At 38.7% G+C, this 21,918-nt stretch overlaps 2 protein-coding genes across 3 annotated transcripts in view; one reads left to right on the top strand and one right to left on the bottom strand.

Moving 5' to 3' along the window:
• Positions 1-21,918, top strand: part of LOC126911326 (uncharacterized) — a 502,576-nt gene that overhangs the window by 327,309 nt on the left and 153,349 nt on the right. The gene's annotated exons all lie outside the window — the stretch shown is intronic.
• LOC118270753 (huntingtin) overlaps positions 5,379-21,918 on the bottom strand; it is a 34,606-nt gene continuing 18,066 nt past the window's right edge. The window contains exons 25-43 of the mRNA XM_050697987.1: positions 21,368-21,743; positions 19,940-20,126; positions 19,402-19,546; positions 18,751-18,933; positions 17,942-18,060; positions 17,335-17,466; positions 16,693-16,845; positions 15,055-16,099; positions 14,439-14,635; positions 13,663-13,809; positions 12,735-12,932; positions 11,868-12,016; positions 11,356-11,483; positions 10,586-10,807; positions 9,948-10,153; positions 9,119-9,257; positions 8,393-8,528; positions 7,483-7,802; positions 5,379-7,141 (exon numbers count right to left, since the gene is read on the bottom strand). Coding sequence (XP_050553944.1) covers positions 6,737-7,141; positions 7,483-7,802; positions 8,393-8,528; positions 9,119-9,257; positions 9,948-10,153; positions 10,586-10,807; positions 11,356-11,483; positions 11,868-12,016; positions 12,735-12,932; positions 13,663-13,809; positions 14,439-14,635; positions 15,055-16,099; positions 16,693-16,845; positions 17,335-17,466; positions 17,942-18,060; positions 18,751-18,933; positions 19,402-19,546; positions 19,940-20,126; positions 21,368-21,743 — 4,587 coding nt within the window. The 3' untranslated portion in view covers positions 5,379-6,736. The remainder of the gene's footprint in view (positions 7,142-7,482; positions 7,803-8,392; positions 8,529-9,118; positions 9,258-9,947; positions 10,154-10,585; positions 10,808-11,355; positions 11,484-11,867; positions 12,017-12,734; positions 12,933-13,662; positions 13,810-14,438; positions 14,636-15,054; positions 16,100-16,692; positions 16,846-17,334; positions 17,467-17,941; positions 18,061-18,750; positions 18,934-19,401; positions 19,547-19,939; positions 20,127-21,367; positions 21,744-21,918) is intronic.

A 21,918-nucleotide genomic window follows, 5' to 3' on the forward strand; every position in this document is an offset into this window, starting at 1 on the left:
GAAGAGTGTTGATCTGGTCCGTACACGAGCGGCTCGATCGGAAACCAGCCTGTTCCCTGCGGAGGAGAGGGTCCACGGCCCTTGCCAGTCTGTCCAGGATGATCTTGCAGAAAACCTTAGCAGGAATCGAGAGCAATGTGATGCCTCTCCAGTTGTCACACATACTAAGGTCTCCTTTCTTAGGTACAGTGATAACAAGGCCTTTGTTCCAGTCATCCGGTAGCTCCTCCGAAGTCCAAATTTTCTCGATTAGAGGCGTCAGAACATCGACAGCGGAAGGTAAGTCTGCTTGTAGCATCTCCGCAGTGATGAGGTCGAGTCCTGGTGCTTTGCCTGTCTTCAGAGAATGGATTGCATTAGCTACTTCCAAGGCTGAAGGTGGGTCCACATTAATATCGAGCAGCTGTGGTGGTGGGGAATTAAACTGAAGTTCGCCAGGTGTTGATGTCGTAGGTAACCGGAAGACCTCTACAAAGTGTTGATGCCAGCGTGCCAGCTGCCCCTCTGGTGTCACAATGAGTTGCCCATCTTTAGCTTTCAGCGGCTTTTTTCTCCTGGACTTACTGCCACCCGCCAAGGATTTTGTAGCTTTATATAGCTCCTTTAAGTTGCCTGTGTTTGCAGCGTGTTGAGCACGATCTGCAATACCGTCAGCCCACTGCCTTCTATCCTTGCGGGTACTGCGATAGATTTCTTTGCGCTTTTGACGGTATTGCACGTTAAGTTCGGCTCGAACAGCGTCATCATGGGCTTCGAGGCGTCTCAGGTGAAGTCTCCGTCTGTCTTCTATCAGGTCCCATGTACGTTGTGACATCCAGTCCTCCTTTGAGTGAGTGCTCTTACGCCCTAAAACGATGGAGCTGGTCTCTGTATAGGCCACTTTGATCCGATTCCACTCCTCGTCCAATGAGTTAGTAGCCGTGTCGAGTGTGGCAAAACGATTGCGCAATTGAAGTTTAAATGATTTGCGCGTTTCTGGATCGTTTAATTTGCCCACCTCAAACCTCTTCCCAACCCTGCCAGGTCCTCCAGCTGCGCGGGCCACCGCGACCTTAAGCCGAACTTCAGCAACAACCAGGTGGTGATCGCTGTCAATATCGGCTCCCCTACGGTTGCGCACATCTAGCAATGAGGAGCGCCATTTGGAGCTGATGGCTAGGTGGTCGATTTGGTTCTTCGTGGTGCCATCGGGTGAATTCCACGTGTATTTGTGGTGGTCGCCATGAATAAATAATGTCCCTCCGATGGTCAGATCATGGTTCTGGCAAAACTCGACAAATCGCTCACCATTCTCATTACACACCCCAAGTCCGTGTGTACCCATATGCCGCGTGCGGTTAGTGTTGTCGCTGCCAACCTTTGCGTTTAGGTCCCCCATGACGACGACAATGTCCTGCTTCTTTATTTTCTTGATGGTAGCATTCAGAGCATTGTAGAAGTCATCTTTGGTATCCTCTGTTGCTGCATTAGTTGGGGCATAGCACTGGATAATTGAGATTTTGCGGACGTTTGAGTTAAATCGAGCGTATATGATCCGGTCCGAGATCGGTTTCCAATCCAAAAGGCTTTTCCTAGCTGCATTTGAAAGTAGGAACCCTACTCCATGTTCACGCACCTCTTCCTCACTCTCTTTACCTGAATACAGCAAGGTCAAACCCCGGATGTTCTCAGGTCCCCGAAACCATTTCTTCTAACTTCACTCAGTCCGAGTATCTGCAGATTGTATCTAAGCATCACTGCTTCTGCCTGGGCTAGTCTGCTGTCATCGACAAGCGTTCGCACATTCCAAAAAGCAATTCGTGTCCGTTTTTTCATGCCAAAAGTCGTTGGTAAGTGATCGGTCCGGTTTATTTCTGTGTCAGTTTCTTTAATCGATGATTGTCGGGCAAGCAGGTGATTAGCCCACTGTGCCTTAATCCGCTAGCGGGGCTGCCGCTTCAGAGCCTGCGGATATGCTCAGTTTTGTGTCGGGTTTCCTCCCTAGTGAGTCGATTCTGTTTTAAGGCGCAGAATACTCGCCTTGCGCCCTGCATCCGTTAGCTCAGCTGCAACTCGAGGTGGCGGTCGCGCGGCGGCGCGGTTGCAGCAGGTCCCAGGGAGGACGGCGAGGACGTGGATGACGCGGACTGGCTAGGGCTCTGCTTGTTACGGTACTCCGCCACGAGTACAGCAGAAGGCATCTTGGCATTTTATAGGCAATGCTGATCTCACTAACAGCGATTCCCACCAAACCTTACCCTAGCTTCCCCCCCCAACTTTTAAGGAACCTAAGTTAAATTCCCTAAGAAATGGAGGACACTCTGACCAGGCGAGGTGATCGTGGCTGGCTGGCTTGCCGCCCAACTGTTGTACGTTGGTATTGTCTATCCATGTTTATTCCCATGTAAACTTCGGATTTATGACGTCATCCATTGATTAGTTCATCGATTGTATATGTCCTTTAGTCTTCTGTCACTTGTCATGGGTGGCCACAATGCAATAGGACCTAGATGCCTAGTTCCAGAGAACCGTTGAATGATGCAGGTCGGTTCTAACAGCCGATCAGTCATGGAATGCCTTTCTTCAACACTCAGTGCATGTGTTGTCTCATAATGGTCATTCATTAAAGGAGCAACTAACTACTGAATAAAACAATTTTTTAAAAAGGGAACCGCTTTTCGTTTTCTTTACCGCCAACATTTAAGTAAGGTAATTCTCGTAGCCTGTATTACCTCTGCATTCTTATAGAACTACCAATATACGTTATTTTTTTCACAAACATTGAAAATAACACAAGGAAAATAAGCAGACACTAATTACAAAACATTATTCTCAATCTTATCGTTAAATATAGATTTTATCTATCATCTAATCTAATTGATAAGCTACTTTGATTTTTAGTTTATATCTAGGAAATAATAATAACTAATTTCTGTTTACATAGAAGATTAATAGTAGATTTAATTGATAGTACATTCACCTGGCATTGCCCTTGTGATAGTAAGGGGCTAGAAAATAGTTACATAATGCCTTTATATGTACATATTTTTGTCTGAAGGAACTTGGGAAATATCATATTTTTATATATCAAATATCTCTTGTGAAATAACGTGGAACAACGCTTGTGTTGTGTAAGGTTACCGGAGGCCCAATACCCTCCTTCCTAATCTTCCCTACCACCGATTCCCCAACAACTTTTCGAGTGTCCATGGGTGGCGTCGATTGCTTACCATCAGGTGATCCGTCTGCTCGTTTACCGGCTTGTTTCATTAAAATAAAGAATACGATCTTTTATTGAGGGTTTAAAAGTTGGCTATTCACCAACGAAGGAATAACACGGAAAAACTTTTTAAACTATTTATTAACATTGCTGAAGCATCAAGTTAAAAATATAATAATAATAATTTCAATTAGGTACATATTTTAATAAAATATACATATTATACAACATTATAATACAGTTTATAAGGGAAATGATTCAATATAAGACACTAGAGAACAATGACGTCGCTACGTCTCGAACACCGTCCAAAGAAATTACAACTCTGTCTTACTATAGATAAGGATTAAAATAAAGTGCATAAGTTAAATAAATTAAGAATTATTATTCAAATACAATGTTTTGGTCGTGCAATTTCATATTTTTTATATATTTTTTACTATCGTGAGATAATAAATTATTCGGTTTATACAGATTACTCATATAGATATACTATTCTCAACGCATGATTAAGAGCCACGATCTGGCTCGAAACTAATCAGGCATCCTCGAAAGAAGTATAACATTATGTGAGTAAACTGTATAAACATTTAAATATTTTTTGTAATACAAAAGCAGTGCCATTATAAAATACAAATAAAAGATAAGGCTCTTCCTTTCAATGCTACGTCTGCGCATACAATCAATTATTTGGAAGAATACATTACACACACTTACCATCCAAATTGCTTTTTAAAAGACAAACATAATTGTACTAACTTACCTTTTCGATTTATTATCTCGAAGCGAGAATCGAATCTTGAACCATCAACGATAAGGTTCATTGTATGCGCAAACGCAAGATTTTCTGTCCATAGTAATCTCTCTCTCTCTCTCTCTATCTATCTATCTCTCTGTCTCTCTCTACATTTATTTGTTGCAGTAAACATATTCTTAAACCATTATTGCCTATACAGTATGTTCAAAATATTATATCTCTTAATATTACATTAGATATTAGTAAATTAATCTATGTATATCGAAAAATATAAGCATGGTTATCTTTCTATGTATATTATTTTGTACCTTTTAGCGATCACATGGACAAATTGATAAAACTTCCCAATAGTAAAGTTTGTAAGATGTTTTAGCTATAACTGAGCTAAAACCACATTGTTTTTTATGCAGCAGTTTAAGAGTAATGAGCGTAAATTCAACCAATGTGTCTAAATATACTGGGCACAATTCCAGACTCCGTGCTACTATTGAAAAATTTCCGAAAGGCCGAAAAAAGCCCAGTAATATTTTGCCCGACCCGGAAATCAAACCCGAGAGCCCTTGTCCGACAGTCGCATTTGCGACAATTCGACCAACGAGGCAGTCAGTCTAAATATTTCGTTAACCGACCCGGATTTTTAACCTGAGACTCCTTTGTCCAAAAAGTCGCACTTGCGACCATTCGATCAATTCGAGCCGGTCATGTCTAAATATTCGTTGCAGTTTTATATGAATTTATTTTGAATGCTTTATTTTGAAGTTTCTATGTGATCGCTAGAAGGTATCAAAGTATGTATGTATTGGTATTTGTTAATAGAACATTGTTCAATAAATTTGTACTATGTACTAATAAAATATGGTTGATGTTAAGACAACTATAATGGCGTCGCATTATTCGAATAATCGAGTATATACGATATTTAGGTTTTAACTGCATCAGTATTGTTTAGATTTGTAATCGAATCAAAAGCAATTCTGATTCCGAACCATCGGTTGCTAGGATCCCGATTACCAATTCTAGTTGATACGATTTATATTGTATTCAAGGTATTCAATTACTTTGTCCTAATATGAATAAACGGTTCATAAGTGCAAAGTACCATTTCAATATTTTATTGCAATTATAGACAAGGTATTTACTTTGTCCTTTAAAAGAAGGAAGTCAATGCAAACCTTCGAAACGTCATGTAATCGGAAGAGTTAAATCTTCTACAATTGCTATCCTTCTCTACTATTATACTAAGCAAGTAGATTACCTACCAAAATTGGAAGTAGATGTCTTGAATTAGTGGGCCCATAAACGACAGTGGCGCCAACATAAAATATTAAGATCTCCTTAAAATTTGAAATGACTTTAAGATTTAGTCAAGACTTCTTGATATTTTACGGGATATTAAATAAGGCGATGGATTAGACCGATAGGCCTTCGTGCAGATTGGTTGGACTTGATGGTAAGCAATCGGCACCCATGGACACCCACAACACCAAAGGAGTTATAAGTCCGTTGTCACTCTTACATTTTTAATAACCTACTTGCTTAGTTTGCACTCAAACCTTATATTTTCTATCATTACTATGCAAAAAGGTTTTTAATTCTCAGACATACTAGACCTATTATAACTTTCGTGAGACATACTAAATTGATTGTTATCGGCTTACTCACTTAACTGTTTGACGAGGAACACGACTAGTTTCAAGACATGCTAGAAGCTTATATTTATGAGCAGCATTCTGCGACACACGATGCAGCGATTGTCGCACTGCTACTATTACACTACAGCATAGCTTGAAACTAGTCGAGTTCCTCGTCAAACAGTTACGTGTGTAAGCCGATAACATAATAATTAATACTAGACCTAAAAATTTGGAATGAAAATTTTGAAAGGTTTGTAAGAAAGCAAGATTAAAAATGGCTAAAAATACTAAAAGATCACATGGTTTGTTAGGAAGTTTATGGTATCCCGAATTATTTCATTTTTATCCAATAAACTGTAGAACGTTTAGCTAAATTCTACCGTATTACTTAAAGAATAAAATTCAAAACTGTTTAATTTCATTTCTTTTTTTTTAAACGAATTATTAAAAGGATGGTCTCAATTCGTTGAAATGTTTACTTTAATGCAGCAATACTTAGTATTACACACTATTTATAAAACAACTCTTTGTTTAAAAACTAACTCAGAATAGAATCAAAATATAATCTTACACAACCTTCTAACTGTTTTCCAATTCCATTTAAATTCTGAACTTAGCTTTAGTCTTTAATTCCCTTAAGGGGTCTTTAAAAGACAGTTTTTGTATTTAAGACAGTTGTTATAACTATATTTTTATCATAACTATCGTGAGACATACTAAATAAACTAAAAAAATCACGGTTCTCTCACGTATATTTATGGAGAAAGGTTCTACTAGTTTAGAGTCACAGAGGGAGCAGTAGGCTACCGCTGCTCATGATGAAGAGTTCCTCTGTGACTCGAAACTAGTAGAACTTTTCTCCATTAATGTAAGTGAGTAAACCGTGAATTTTAGTTAATTTAGTTGTTATAACTATTGTAAGGCAAATGAAATTAATCAGATTGTATGATAAACTCACGTAACTGTTGCCTATGGGCCCCAGTCGTATTCTGAAACTAGTCGGGTTAACCCGTAGAACAGTTGCTTAAGAAAACCAACCTAATTAACTTTTATTACAGCTTATTCGATCTACACATCAAACCGGGAAAACGTTTAACCGAATCAGGACACCATTACAAACCTTACCCAATCGACTTAAAGTCTAATTTACAAAGTCAAGCAAGAAGCTAATTCAGACAAACACTCGTTACTATTACACAATTCCTTCAACCTTTCTATTTGAGATCCCGTGAAATTGGACTTTAATGACACTACACATAGTAGTCTTTTGTCCGAGAATTGCATGCCGCTATCTGTTTTAAGAAAGTCACTGAAGACTGACCAGTTTTGTGAGACCTCTCCGCTTTTGAGGAAGCCTAGTCTTAATATATGGTAGCATAGTGGGGAGACGTGTCTTATAAACTGGTTGGAGCTCGCTGATACTAGGAGGGTTTGTAGACAGTATGGGAGTAAGTGGGGGGTTACTTTCCCGTTTAGGAGGTGGCAGAGAGCTTCGAATATCCAACCGGAGAGAACTGGTAGCTGGTCTTGTGTTATTGATGTTTGGAATACCTGTGGAAGAAGATGGTTTTATTTTAGTTAGTGTTTTATGTTATGAATGAGCTATTTAGTCTTCAAGGGTGTGATTTTTATAAAATTCCCTAATTAAGTTACTTTCCTCATTCTAATAGATAGCCTTATTGTCAAACATTAACAAACATGTAAACCGAGATAGTAAATAGCCTTTTAAAAAAAAATAAAGATACTCAATAACAAAAGTCCAATAAGGAATCGAACCCAGGATCTTTTGTAAAATGATCGCACTTGCATCTACTCCGCCGACCGAATTAATTCTATTAAAAAAAGAATTACAAGAAATACCAGAACCTGTAGAACTATAGTAAACAACTTACCTCAAAAACGATCTCAGCATTCATAACAGCACAGTCGATCCACCGATCTCTATCCGACGCAATCTCTATTTTAATCTTCTCACTCTCTTTACAACACTCTAAGAACTCTATCACGACTCTACTTAGAGTCGCCGCCGGAGGTAGAGTCTCTCTTAAGAAGTATTTGAGAGAAGTCGTTATAATTCTCTTACTCTCTTTCTCTCTTGATTGGCGTAGGACTTTGTAGAGTAGAGTGATTCGTTCCATGGAGTTCATTAAAATATCTGGGTCCATGTTTGATACGTCTGATGTTAGTTTTGGACTTAGAAGCTTGTTGTCGGCTGTGGAGGAAATAAATATAAATAAATAATAATAACAACGTCACCTTTCATCCCCGAAAGGGTAGGCTGAGGTGCACATTACGGCACGTAATGCCGCTATACAATGTCCACCCACTTTTCACCATTTGTGTTATAAGTCCCATGTAATTGAAGCTGAGCCTATTGTCATATTATACTGTTCACATTTCCAGACTCTGTAATACTGCAGAGAAATTTCCGAATAACCAAAAAAAGCCCAGCAAAACTTTTCCCGGCCTGGGAATCGAACCCGAGACTCATGGCCAGATAGTCGCAATTGCGATCACTCGACCAACGAAGCAGTCAACAAAGCAGATAAATAAAAATGTTTTTTTTCAAAACGTACGAGTATGTACGCAGATAATTCACGAACATTCGATTTTGATTCGTCATGTTCGTTATTCTTTTGGTTTAGTAAAAAAAATCTTACTAATATTATAAATGCAAAAGTTTGTTTGTATGTTTGTTACTCAATCACGTCAAAACGGCTGAAAGGCACAGGCTAGGTTTTTTTTTTTTTATCGCACTTGTAAAAGTTCAAGATTGAATTATTATAAAATGCAAAAACCAACCTGAGAACAAATGCACCATCAATATTTGTATGGCGTGGTGTTCTGAATAAACCCTCATGTTTTCTAGTAGCCTCTCAATTATAGACTTCTTCAAGTCCTTCGGTAGCACCTGCTGGCGGATTGTCGTTGTGATACCCTGGAAGAATTAGGAATAAATATATTAGAAGAGATTATGAATATAAGTGTCTTACTTAGCGTGCTTATCCACTAGAAATGGCCTATGCTACGTTGCTGTGGATACGTTTGGCTTCAACTAATCATATTCATTGGTACACATAGCTTAGCACTGACTCAGCTAAGCTATGATTTTTAATAGAAAGATGCATGCTGTTGATGGCTTCCCTACTATCGATACATCGTATACTCGAGTTGTGCACCTTCGTCGCCCAGTTACATAGCACATCTCTGGCGGAAAACCACCCTTAAATGGTATATTACAGTAAACTCGGTTTTAACTTTTTATCCTAAAGTAAACCTACCGCACATAGTAGTTTTTTTACAAATCTTAATTTTACAAACAATTTAATATCTAAATGACATAATTTACACACACAACTTCAAAATTAGAATTTAAAAAATGCTCAAAATGTATTTCGAGACTTCACAATTGATAATAATCATCACATTTACAACTACTTCATACACAAGAAAACAATATACCATACACTGAAACTACACGATAAGCTAAAACATACCATAAAACCAAATCAACAAAGTCTAAATTACCTTAACAACTAAATCAATGCAGTAATGCCTAGGGTTCGTGAGTACGAAGTCGACAGCCATATTGATCAGTTCTGGGTGACCAAGCTCTATCAATGTGAATAGCACCGTCCAATATAAACATTGTTCGTATAGAGATATTCTGAAACAAATAGGTAACGATTAGAAAACTGAAATCGGGACTGCAAGAGGGACGGAGCTATGTAGGTTGTATAGCTCCGTCCCTCTAGCACTGATCAGTGATCGACCATTCTGACACAATTGTAATAGCAGACTAAGGCCCCTGGTACTTTACTCAGTCAAAAATAAATGATCATGACTTTTCAACACAGTAAAATGTCCAAAAATGATCACACTCATTTATTGTTTTTACAATACAGGCACCTAATTCTCATAAATGAACTACAATTTTTTTTTAATAAGTATTCAAACACTATGATGGCGTTATCAATTTATATTTTATACAAAACTCATAGAAGAGTGCGGCGGGCTTTCTGCCTATATACTGATCGTTAGGATTTTCTATCCATGTTTATTCGCATGTAAACTTCACATATGCGGTGTGGGATTTATGACGGTCATCAGTTGATTTGTTCGTCGATCGCTATATGATGTGCTATTTCTGTCACTTGTCACCACAGACATTTCAATAAAAATATTGAACTTAACTTGTTGTAAAATATCATTTTCATCAATAGTAAAATATCTTTAGTAATCCAACTGGTTAACTACACTATTGCGCAATCACTTTTGCAAAGTGATAATATTGTCATGCAAAAAAACACTTTCAGACTTCAGATATAAGATTTATTCTCCTAAACATTACACTTACTTAGTATTAGGCGCTAAATACTGCTTCACAGCTACATTCAACTGCGAGACGAGTTCGTGGAAAGGGTTGGGCGCATTGTGTACGTTGGCGAGGTGGTGTGCCTTCCCCGTAAGTTGAAGGAGACAACCCTGCAGGGCTGCCTGCCGTAGCGGAGCGTAGCTTGATGATAGCGACTTTAGAAGCTTCTGGTGGACTGTTGATAGTTCCTGTTTGATGAGATGGAAATTATTAGGATATGGAATCGAGTCACCGATACATGAATGTAAAGGTTAGATTTTAAAGTCTAACCATTATTAAATGTTTACAGTTTAATTCAATGATAGTATGTAACCTGTAATCTTAATGTTTCATAGTACCTTTGCTCGTATTCTTTCATAGTAACTTAGCTCGTTTTTTATGATAAGGATTTTAGGGACATATTATAATTTTAAATGCATTTCCGAATACCCTTTAAAGAATCAGCTGAGAGCTAAGACAATTTTTTTAGGGCAAACCCACCACACCTTCAATTCTGGATCTACAGTGAGACGCGTTGGTCTCAGTGACATGAATGACTGTCTTGGATCCCGCAACGAGATAAATCAGGCGATATTATTAGAGGAGAAGAAAGAAAGACTATATAGTTAAAATGTACATACCTGCAGCCCCTCAAACCCGTCGAGCACGCACATGCAATCAGACAGCGCCAGTAGCAGCGCCCGTCCGGCGGCGCTGTACTGCGTGAGCGGGGCGTGCGCCGCGCCCGTCACCGCGATCAGCTGGCCCGCCGCCCAGCACCAGTGGGCTGGTTGTGTATACACCGCGCTGCTCGACCACATGCAGGATAGCAGGGCTACGCGCGCTGCTAGACCTGTTGGCGCCTGGAGAATAAGGAGAAGTTGGTAATGATCCATTGAGGATAAAGTCGGTAATGATAACGTGCGTTTTCTAGAAAATAAACCAATTTTAACCATTTTTGTACTAAATAAACATTATGTTATGATTAGAAGTATTCTTAAAATTTAACATGTTAATTTTTCCGCAAGGTACATAAAAATTCTAGCATATAGTCATAAAAAGTCTCGTATAAGTTATAATCGTAATTATACATGAACTGGTGTGACTTAAAACTAGTTTTACATTACGTTTTTTTTTTAGAGTTTACTCGTCGCACAGGTTCATGACAGTACACTGTACAATATAATCGATTTAATAAGTTTCACGATAAATTATGAATTGAATACTATAGCTTATTTATAACAATAATTAATTAATGATGGCGCTCTGATTGGCCGGCTCTAATAAACCAACCAATGAAAGCGCTGAACGAGTACGAGCAAACTTGTACCAAGGGTACTGAATAACATAAATTTTACAAACGTATCTCTCTTTAAATCACAATAAACACCAGTCCATCCATCCATCTTACCTTAGGCTCCAACATCTGCGAAGTGACATCCATGAGGATCTGCAGGCAGCTGTTGATGTCAATCTCTTTGTTCTTCCTCACACGTTTCACCTCTCTCTTCACTTTGTAGCTCGCGTCGTCTGTTATATCTGCGTTAACAGTATTAATATTAGTGCCGAATGCATTTTTTTAAGCGCAAAGCCTTTAAGGAGTTTCGTAGTTTTATTAATAACTATGCTGAGAGATAATTTGAGCTGAAACTTCAGTAAGAATCGGCCTACATAATACAGACATAAGCACTTAGACAGCATTTACATACCATAAATACAAATAATCAAACAAAATCCTTAAATAGACCGTCCATGTTGGCAAGACCCGTGTATTTTTAACGCACATACAATTCAGATCATTTTCAAATCGTTTTTCTACCGTCAACAGCGTTTACGGCAATTTATACCCTATTTAATCCAATATTAAGCTTCAAAACCTACTGCAACACAATTAAAACTAAATCAATATAATAGAAAACTCACCTGCAGCTAGTTTCAAGTACTCAGTATTGAACTGCGCGTAATGGTATCCGTCGAAACCGTCATTCATTAGCGGGATCCGTTCTAGGTTGACGCAATCGAATAGATTGTATGATGATGTTCCGACTAGGATGTTACGGAGACGTTGCATTCTATAATATAAATAATACACTCAAATTGAGAACTTCCATTTATTTTGAAGTCTGTTAAAAAAAGTATTTATTCATCCAATGATGAAAATTGTTGCTAAATGTCCTAGTTGAAGTAAGACTGATTAGGTGAACTAAAAATCACGATTTACTTACGTAATTTAATGGTAAAAAGCTCTACTAGTTTCAGGACACAGAGGGACTCATCATCATGAGCAACGTGCACAGATGCTGCGACCTAGCGCCGAGCCTACTGGTAGAGTATGTTACTAGTACAGCTTTTCTCCATTAATTTACGTGCAGGTTTACTACTAGTCTCAATCATCATCAGCCGATGTAATAATTAAATAAATAGATACAGAATTATAAAAACACAGACAGCATATTTTGACATAAATAAAATAGTCATCTAGGAGAAAAACACATATTTCCGAGTAGCAATAAAAATATAACAATTGTTAAATAAACAATTGATTTAATTTTTTTTTTCTTAAAAGTCTTTTTTTTTGTGTTAATGTGATATACAACAACTGTTTTACTTAGTATTTATATTATATAACAGTAAGGTATAACCGATAATGCTGTATTTACCTAAAAGTATTTGTTACACTTACCTTAAATAACAACTTGCATGTATTTATTATATTGTACTGGTGTAAACAAATGTTGGTAAATCTAAATAAATAAATAAAAATAAATAACAAAATATAAGCTCACTGACCCCTCATTACAGCTAAACTTGTGCCTGGCGACGTGTATTAGCGCGGGCGGGGCCCGTCGCGCGGCGGGCGCGGCGCTCAGCAACAGCTGCGTGATGCCGCGCACCGCCCAGTGCGGCCCGTTGCCCTGCAGCGCGCCCAGCAGGCCCACCCACATCTCCTCGAACTGTTTCTTTGACGACCAGCCTATTAGGTTCACTCTGAAAGTGAGAAGTGTAATCAGTAACAACACCCTTACAAGTTTGCTTTACGTTTAAAGTAATCGAACGCAGAGGCACTCTGATTGGTTGGTTTATTCGAGCTGGCATTGGGCATACGTAATAATAAAATTTACTTTTCATGACGAAAATGCGTTTTACTAGTTACTGCCGCACTCAGAGACATTTAATGATTAGTTATTCAAACTGTACCTTAGTAACGATTTTGTTCCTACAACAATTGCCAAGGACTGGACTAAGTAGTCATTAAATTACTCTGAGGACGGCAGTTACATTACTTAATAATGACACTACTTAATTTCCGTCTTTCGATAATTCAATAATTGATATACATATATTTGACACAATAGTACGGTGACATCACTCAATAGTTGCACCATTTTCAAGAGCAATGTAACGTGAGCTTCTGTTAGGCAAGTTGACATTAACTAGTGTCAAACCATTGAACAAACTGTACGTTACATTAGCGACAACCTGTACCCTTAGTACGAGTTTACCTTCAGTTGAACGAAAACAAAACGAGAGCGCGTTCGGTGCTTTAATCGATTGGTTTATTCCAGCCGGCCAATCAGAGCGCCGAATGTGCTCTCGTTTCGATTACTTTAAACGTAAAGCAAACCTGTAGTAAGGGTGCCTACTGGTAATTTCAAAAAGGTTAACATTTTTAATTTCTTGTATCACTATAATTTATTACTTTTAAAACAATACTTACCTAAACAAGAATGCCTCCAAAACGTCCATATCCTGCAGAGCTTGTAGAGGCAAGTCTATCTTCTGCAGCTGATCCTTCTTGGAGACCACGTCTACTGAGGACCACGCTATTGGAGGTATCAGGGATATATTGCTCATAATGTCCAGCCTGCAAGAAATTGTTCAAAGTAAAATAAACTTTTTGAATATTGGCGCAAGGTTGGTTATTCTTTAAAAGTGATGTTCAAAATGTTTTTAAGTTTATTTCTACACTATTAATTTATAATAGGAGTAAATTGTGAAAGTTCAAGTTTTTTGCTTATTAATAGCCATGGCCAGTATTTATATGCTGTACAGTTATTGTACTGTAATAATGTTACATTTCTGTTTTGTTCTGTCCAAATAATCTCTATATAAGGAATCTATATCATCAATGAACTTTCCGGTATACATATAAATAAATAAAAATAATCTCTATACATATATAAAAATCAATTGCTGTTCTTTAGTCTCGCTAGAACTCGAGAACGGCTGCACCGATTTAACTAAATATAGTCTTGAATTGTGTAACTCCAGAAAAGGAACAAAATGTTTGTGGCGATACAAAGTTTGCCGGGCCAGCTAGTAATAATAATAAAGATTTTCCGAAAGGCAAGTCGAACTCGACAATCTAGTCCAATCATAATTTTAAAGAACTCACAAGTCAAAAGAGGAGTTTTGATAGACTTTTTAAAGGCACCGAAGTACCTATGTAGGATACTCTATAGTAATCTATCTAATAAAACAGACACCACTTACCTAGCTAAAGAAATAAGCAAGCTCTCAATGGGCTCCTTGTAACACTTCTCTAAGAAATCACCAGAATGCTTCGCATAGAAGTTGTTCTCCCAATATTCTAGAAGGGTGATTAATTTATCGCCGGTGATTATCATGTCTGGTTTTGGACCTGAATCTTGAGACTGCATGTAGTTTTTAGGTGTTAACGGTCTTGTATTCTGAAAGATAAGGTTTAAAATTCTTTAATTTTCTTTAAGAATATGGGTTAAAAGTAATTGGGGGTAGGCCAATGTACAGTCGCTTTACGATGAACAAAAACGAAACAAATGCGAGTTCGGCACTTTGATTGATTGGTTCATTCGTGGCCACCAACCGGCCGCCGACCACACTCTTGTTTCGTTTTCGTTTAACGTTTAATTTTAATTTCTTTGCGTTGTTTGACCCAAGAATCGAACCCGAAATGTTGACAATTAAAGCTAGGTACTAACTACTACATTGAAAACTTTACTTAAAACTGAAATTAATACGACAATTACGTTGAAACTAAATCTGTAAAAGCTATCATTCATACAAACTTGGCAAGCAATATTAGCCCTAACCACCCAATAAATAATGCCAACTATTCTATAAAACATACCTTAACCAAATACTTGACAACAGCATACAAGCAGCTCACAGCACTTTGAGTTCTATTGACATTAGCATCAGTATTCAATTCGTTCCAAATTTCCTTGAAACTCAACGCCTTTGACACATTGTCAATTGTGACACTAATGACATTGTCAACCACAACATTATCTGACACTGACGTTGTCACTCTGAATGACACATCCGTATGAACAGGCGTCTCAACTATTTTCTTATTTTTAATCAAAAATGATAGATATTGCAAAGATATTACTGCAAATATAGCCATGTTTTTAGCCAAAGATGGGGGTAGTATATTCTCTATACATTTATCTAGTAAATCGCAGTCGGCTTCGTCTATAAAGGCTATAATCCTATCAAGGGATGACAAAAATCCGGTTAAAATAGTCTGTAGTATATAAAATTCTTGGTAGAAGACTTTGTCTTGAAAAACCTGGTGACATCTCCTAGTGTATCTGTCTAAAGTCTGCTCCACATTAAGACTGAAATTTTCAGACTGACTCAAAGGCCTGATCTGTTTCGGAAATAGTCTTATAATGTCAGCTAAAGAATTTTCTAGTGTAGTAACCCCAATAGTATACAAAGCTGGCAACTCTGGCGGCTCAATCTCTAGATCTTCGTCAGAAATTTGCAAATTGCCAAAATTCTCTTTCAAATTCTCATTATCCGTGATCGGTATGAAGAACTGAGATTTCGATTCTTTATTATCACTTTTTTTGAAAACGTGTAATGTGTTTACTACGTTCAGTTTGTTGCTATCGATCGAAGACGTCATCTCCTCTCGAACTCTCATCATTCTCTGTTCTCTTGCGCACTCTTTCTCATACTCTTTCGTTTCATGTACAGAGAGTATGTTTAAGAATTCTCTTATGTAAGTATCACAGGCTATTCTGAAGGCTGGGTTCAGTATTTTCCTGTCGAATTCTGGACAAGCCATGATGGTAGCTAGGTCTTCTCTGGGTAGGTTTGAAAGCAAATGTGCGAGATCATTTTGTTTTAATGCCTTTGGTGTTCTGCAGTCACTTTGACAGCATCTGTAAGGAGTAATTTCAAAGTAAGAAGTAATTTTATTGGTTAGTTATATTCAGTTACATATAAGGCCCAAGTTTATAATGTGTGAAACATTGAGCAGGATACATGCTATTACAATTAATAAATGCTTAAATGTGCGAAAGCCATGCTTCGGGACAAATGTGCGGTCTTGATGGTAGTGATACCACGACATCACAGAAAACCGACGTGAACCAATCGAAACATTGTAATTCGTCGTGTGAGTGAAGTTACTATAGGCCCAATTCCTCCCTTTCCCAATCCCCCAAACCCCCTATAGTGCCGACGACGCACTTGTAACTCCGCTAGTGTTGCCATTGGTATCCATTAGCGGCACTGATTGCTTACCATAAAGTGATCCATCTACTCGTTTACCGGCTTATACTATAAAAATAAAGTTTTTTAAACTGATATGATGAGTAACAGTAACATGACTGGACGGATGAACTGACTAGACTGTTCATCTGTGATCATGGCGCTGGCAAAAGTGAAATATCGGAAACTCATAGACATAAACATGGTAAATATCCCGCCTTAAGTTCTATTGTTAGTATAAAAAAAAGGTATTATTAATTACCTGCTCTTCACTTGATTCAGCAACCAGGTACTATCGACATTAGTAGTTACAATGTACTGTGGGTTGATCGCTCTGTCTTGCGATAAATCTAACGGTGACAAGTCGAACACGCTGGATGCCAGCGAATTTAATTCCACTACTAATGCTGAGTACCTGTTGAAATATCAAAGTCATATAATATGAAAGAAAGAAAGAAAGAAAAAGAGTTTATTTGCACCGTTACAAAAATTACAAACAGAAATAACATCACATCTCATTTTATTTTAGTTTCTAAGTTTTCGAAAAGCCTCACAGAATTCCGACGTGAACCAACACTGGCAATGTGTGAGGCTACTGGAGGCCCAATTATCCCCCTTTTTAATCTTTCCATTCCCCGATTCCCCAACAACAATACAAACTGATAACATATTTCTATAGGAATGGTAAATCGGGATATCATAACATTTAAAAAGTTAAGAGAGAGTTTACACGTTTGATTTTTTTCCGTTGATATGAATTTACGCAGAACTTAGAAATCATATGGCCCAATTAGTTTAAAACCCGTACGGAGTTCTTAATCATGAGATGAGCTATTAATTCGAGCGTGTTCGTCTAGTTCAATATTATAACTTATTATATAATAGTTATTGCATCCAAACTCACCGTGTATGAACTTTGTCCCTCTGCAGTAACTCCAAAGCGACTTGCACATCTTCCTTGGAGAGTTGTTCGTTGATCTTATCAACCGGCATCTCTTTTAATACATTGCATCTGTCTATTGCTAGTTTTGCAAATCTGTAAGTAAATGAACATAATACCACAAATGCTTTTAACTATTATAATGAGATGTTATAGTAGGAGACAGTGAGACTTAGGGGACTTCACATCTAGCATAAACAACAAAATAAATAAAATTATTGCTTGTGAACTATCTGTCAATTATTATGTTTTTCAGGTTACTTGGCAAGGAAGTCGACTTTCATGAGTTTCATGCCATCCCAGGGTCTCATATTTATGAGCGTCAATCCGCAATGCAGAAGTCACGTTTGTATGCCGAAAACCATAATAATTAACGTAGTATGTCTCACGAAAGTTAAAATAAATATCTTCCAGTGTAATTTATAGGGATCTCGAAACCCTAGTCAATAAAATATACATGATTAGATTTGGATTTCAGCCATAATCGTCCCACTGCAGGACAAAGGCCTCCCTACCTATAAAATATAGAGTAAAATAATTTATGACTCAAAACTAATTATAAAAAACAGACCTGCCAGCTATAGCGGGCTCCAGTTTCCCAATGATCCGACATATGAGGAACACGAGCGCTCCAGACTGACTCTCGTGGCATAACGACAGGATCTTATACGTGTTCAGAGCGAATTCGTCCTGCAATTTAATATAATGTTTGTTGGTTTTAAAAGAGGCTTTATAGTAACCATGTGTCGAAAAATGCAAAGATGAGACAGCTTATAAAAGCTGCGAACTGCGTAGCAATTACCGGGGCTCCGGCCCAAAAAGCAGGAGGAGGAAAGGGGTGGTTTAGTCAGTAAGATTCTGACACTCCCTCTCGCCTCGCCCAAGGTGAGAGAAGTAATTGCATGATTTTACACCCTCAAAAAAAAGTCAGCCTATATATTTTATTAATCGCAATTATTATTAAATGGATCCAGAGACAGCACCTTTAGCAATCATATCAAACGAATGACATTATAAAATAATAATAATAATTTTTCACATTACATGAATTGAACAGCATTTATTCTCATGCAAACTAAACGTGTATACAAAATTTCAACTCAATCGGTTGAAGATATCTGCTTAGAAAAAAATGCAAGAATCCACTTCACATACATACATACACTCAGTGCCGGCGGAAGGGCCACTGATACCCTGGCCGAAAATATTGTGTGAGGGATATCAAGTGTTAGTTTTTTGCGGATCCCATCGGCGGAGGCATCGGCGCCCCTTAAAATTTGTCGCCCTGGGACATAGCCCCATCACGCCCCCCCCCCCCCCTAACGCCGGCACTGCATACACTCAATAATTTCAAATAAAAAAAAGACACCCCTTACAAACCTTCAAGCACCCCTGACATCTAGCGGCGACAGCTTGCAACAGCAGCCCCGACGCGCCCGCCATCTGTTGAACCTTCGCAATCAACGTCTGCACAATCTCCTCTCTGTACTGACTCACTAGTATATGTACTCGGTTTACTAACAACCAGGTTAGGTGCACCGCTTCTGTTAGACCGTTTTCTACCTGAAACAATTAGTTTTATAGTTAGGATTATTTGTAAAGAGATAGTGGTTTCAGTATTTTAAAGGCTACAAGGTTATCATCATAGTCAAATTGGTCGACATATGAAGTACCATCATTGAAAAAAAAAATTGAGATTACCGGAGTCCCCCCCCCCCTCTGTTATCTCCCTATCCCCCCCTCTGTTTTCTCCCTAGTACCCTAATTCGCAGCCCCCAAAAGGCTGAAATGCACTTGTATCTCGTCTAGTATGGCGTATGTCCATTAGCGGCGTCGAATGCTCACCATCAGGTGATCCGTCTGCTTGTTTACCGCCTTAACCAAGAGCCCTCAGCATTTCCACTTACTACCACTCAACAATAACTAGATCACAATTACAATAATATAAAAGCAACGTCACTCCTTTTATCCCCGGAGGGGTAGTCAGACGTGCACATTACAGTATCAATTATTATAATAATATAAACTCACAAAATACTCGCAGTAAGCCATAACACAGGCTATTTGTAGCGTGTCGACTCTCAACAGTTGCGTGTCACCGCAGTCGGCGCTCAGCGGCAGATTGCGAGCGAAACCTATTAGCTTCTGCCAGTACTTGTGGGATAGGAAGTTTAATCTGAAATAGAAATAACGTCGTTAAAAACACTAAAAGCAGCTAGCTCAAGGTTCCTTTCAATTCATCCAATCCAATTAAGTGTAGGAGAGCCATGCTAGACTGGAGTGATACCACGACCTCACAGAAAACCGACGTGAAACAACGCTTGCATTATGTTTCGTTGTGTGAGTGAGGTTACCGGAGGCCCAATTCTCCCCTTCCCAATCTTCCCAATCCCCGATTCTCCAACAACCTTTAAATTCCTAACCCCCAAAAGGCCGGCAATGCACTTGTAACGCCTCTGGTGTCAATGTCAAGTGTCCATGGGCGGCGGCGATTGCTTACCATCAGGTGATACGTCTGCTCGTTTATCGGCGTGTTCCATAAAAAAGCGTGTTACAAACTACAACATACCTTATAAGCAAATGCGACCAATGTACAGTTAACAGAGGTATTCGATGCGCAGACTTCAAACATATCAAGTTGAGTAGATCTAGGGGGATGTTTTCTTCAGGACTGTACAGACCAGTGTTTAGGCCGCTCTGTTCGTTGTGTAGCAAACTTTGGGCTGTCTTAGCTGATAGGGGGAAGAGGCAGCCGTCTGGAATAAAGTAGGGATATTTATTTTCAATGTCTTTCATAAATAACTTTTTGGTCGTATGGATTCTTTGCAATATTTGGTTTTTATTACCTAAAAGATACACGAATATTTTCACATATCGAGAAAAAAATCTAAATTGACAGAAAAAAATATATTATGAGGAACGAAAGCAATTACAGCACATATCCCAAATATAACTTTTTTGTGCGTACGCGCAAACGGATTCATACAACCAGTGGATATACGATTTGCGTAGATACACTAAGTATTGTCTAGCTTCCAAATTTACTAACTCAGGAATTGAACCCAAGACACCGAGACTAACAGTCTCACACAAACATTAGCTGTAAAATTATCACACAATAAAAGACGTCTCACTAGGTGGACCGACGATATCATCAGAGTGGCGGGGAGCCAGTGGATGCAGGTGGCGGCTTATCGTTCTACGTGGAGTACTAAGGGGGAGGCCTTTGTTCAGCAGTGGACGTCTTCTGGCTTATAATGATAATAATGATGATAATGTGTCCGCAAGGCAGCTTGTGGCGAGCTATTGGGCAGTGGCGACCCCACGGACCTGACTCCCGGGAGAGGCCCTACTTTTTAACTCCGGTTAGTACTCGTGACTATCCGGAGTGGCCTCTCCTACCTCACTCTTGCCTTAATCGGCTGGTTTGAGTGGAGATTCGCAAGAGTGGAGTTGCCTTCAGCTCCACTTGGGGGAAGGACGTATCCCAGTAAGATGCTGGTAGGGGTCTTGACCGTACTTCCGGGATTGCTCTGATAGCCGTGGGATGCCTCCCCTTCCTCAAGCAGCTCAACGGATGTTGCTTCCCTTGTCGCTACATGCTAGCGGCCGTTTCAGGGGGCCCACTATTGAGTTTGCGAGTCACCCCCTGCCTGTTTATCCGTATTTTTCAATATTGGTCAGGGGCAGGGGCCATAGTCCCCATAGTTAACCGGTTAACTATTCCACAGCCACCCACACCCATATCCCTATTATTTCCTTTTACCATATCTCACAAAAGTCCTGCATCAACCGGGGATTGTCCTTTGGTGTACTTCCATAGTGCATACAGGGATAATCGCCGGCTGATGTCCCCTTACATTTAGATTAAAATTGTTCAACGGGCCTCTGCGAGTTGGCTTCGGCCCCTCGTACGCCTTCCAAAGGTCCGGGACCCTGTGGTCCCGTGATTATGTAAAGAACAGACATAATAATGTAAAGACTACAAAAAACTCACCCGTCAAATGCAGCATATGCTTGACTTGCACAATAATATTCACACACACAGCATACAACAAACTATTCTGTTCACTCTGCAAACACTCGTACACATTGTCCATTTCCATTATCGCATACGTCACGGTTTTAAACAAGAACCGAACTAGAATCACGTCGGGAGACAGATTAGCGCAATTTTCATTAACATTTTGCACGTTCAATGGATCCACGTCAGTTTTGACGTTGAAAAATATAGACAATGGAGATATACAGGTTGATTTTAAATAGTTTATTGTTAATAGAATCTCGCTTTCTGGTATTAAAACCAGTATTTTGCGTAGCAATACCATTATTATTGAGAGGTAGCGGATTTTTAGTTTTAGAGGTGTTGTTGCCTGTAACAAAGGAAAAGTATGTGTTAATAATAATTATGGGAACACGAATTTTTAATACATAAAGGAAAATTCATATTATAATATGCTGGTAGTTATTTTTAAGTTTATTCTTTAGTTACACCCCTTCTCAAAAAAAGGACGTGCTAATAAGTGTCGTAAAATTAAGTGTTAGGAT

Source organism: Spodoptera frugiperda, chromosome 13 (assembly GCF_023101765.2).
Source record: "Spodoptera frugiperda isolate SF20-4 chromosome 13, AGI-APGP_CSIRO_Sfru_2.0, whole genome shotgun sequence".
In the NCBI taxonomy this organism is placed as follows: domain Eukaryota; kingdom Metazoa; phylum Arthropoda; class Insecta; order Lepidoptera; family Noctuidae; genus Spodoptera; species Spodoptera frugiperda.